At 72.4% G+C, this 482-nt stretch overlaps 1 protein-coding gene across 1 annotated transcript in view; it reads right to left on the bottom strand.

Moving 5' to 3' along the window:
• Window positions 1–445, bottom strand: part of CHLNCDRAFT_57695 (expressed protein) — a 5838-nt gene extending 5393 nt beyond the window's left edge. Inside the window, exons 1-2 of the mRNA XM_005847805.1 lie at window positions 208–445; window positions 69–101 (exon numbers count right to left, since the gene is read on the bottom strand). Coding sequence (XP_005847867.1) covers window positions 69–101; window positions 208–345 — 171 coding nt within the window. The 5' untranslated portion in view covers window positions 346–445. The remainder of the gene's footprint in view (window positions 1–68; window positions 102–207) is intronic.
• Window positions 446–482: the final 37 nt, after the last annotated feature.

The raw sequence follows: 482 nt of genomic DNA, 5'->3' as shown, positions 1-482 counted from the left end.
GCCTGCAGCTCTGAAAGCTCCTCATCCATCGCGCCCCCGGCCTTGCCCCGCCGACGCCGCGGCTTGACCAGCGGCACCCACACATACACGGGGTTGTCGCCCTGCAGCAGCGCACAGCAGGCACAGCAGGCACAGCAGGCACAGGTCACACAGGCAGGCAGGGAGGGCCATCGGGCTGCACAGCTGCAGGTGCTGCGGCCTCCAGACCTGCAGCGGGCCCCCGCCGTGAGTGGCTGCCCCTGCTGCAACCCGCCCCAGCCCACCCGCCGCACCACCCAGCCCGCCCGCCGCCCGCCTCGCCTTGATGTGGCTGCAGTGGATGGTGGCCTGCCCCAGGAGGCGCATCTTGCGGCGGAAGCCGCCCCGCGAGTCGTGCAGGCGCACGGTGAGGGATGCCTCTGAGGGGTCCACTCGCTGGAACACGTGGCGCACAGCAGCCTCCCACCTGGCGCGCAGGGGGGTGGGGTGGGCATGGGGGTGAT

This window comes from Chlorella variabilis, assembly GCF_000147415.1.
Source record: "Chlorella variabilis unplaced genomic scaffold CHLNCscaffold_9, whole genome shotgun sequence".
NCBI lineage: Eukaryota > Viridiplantae > Chlorophyta > Trebouxiophyceae > Chlorellales > Chlorellaceae > Chlorella > Chlorella variabilis.
Note: the sequence above shows the minus strand (reverse complement) of the source record. Positions and strands in the feature narration are given on the sequence as shown.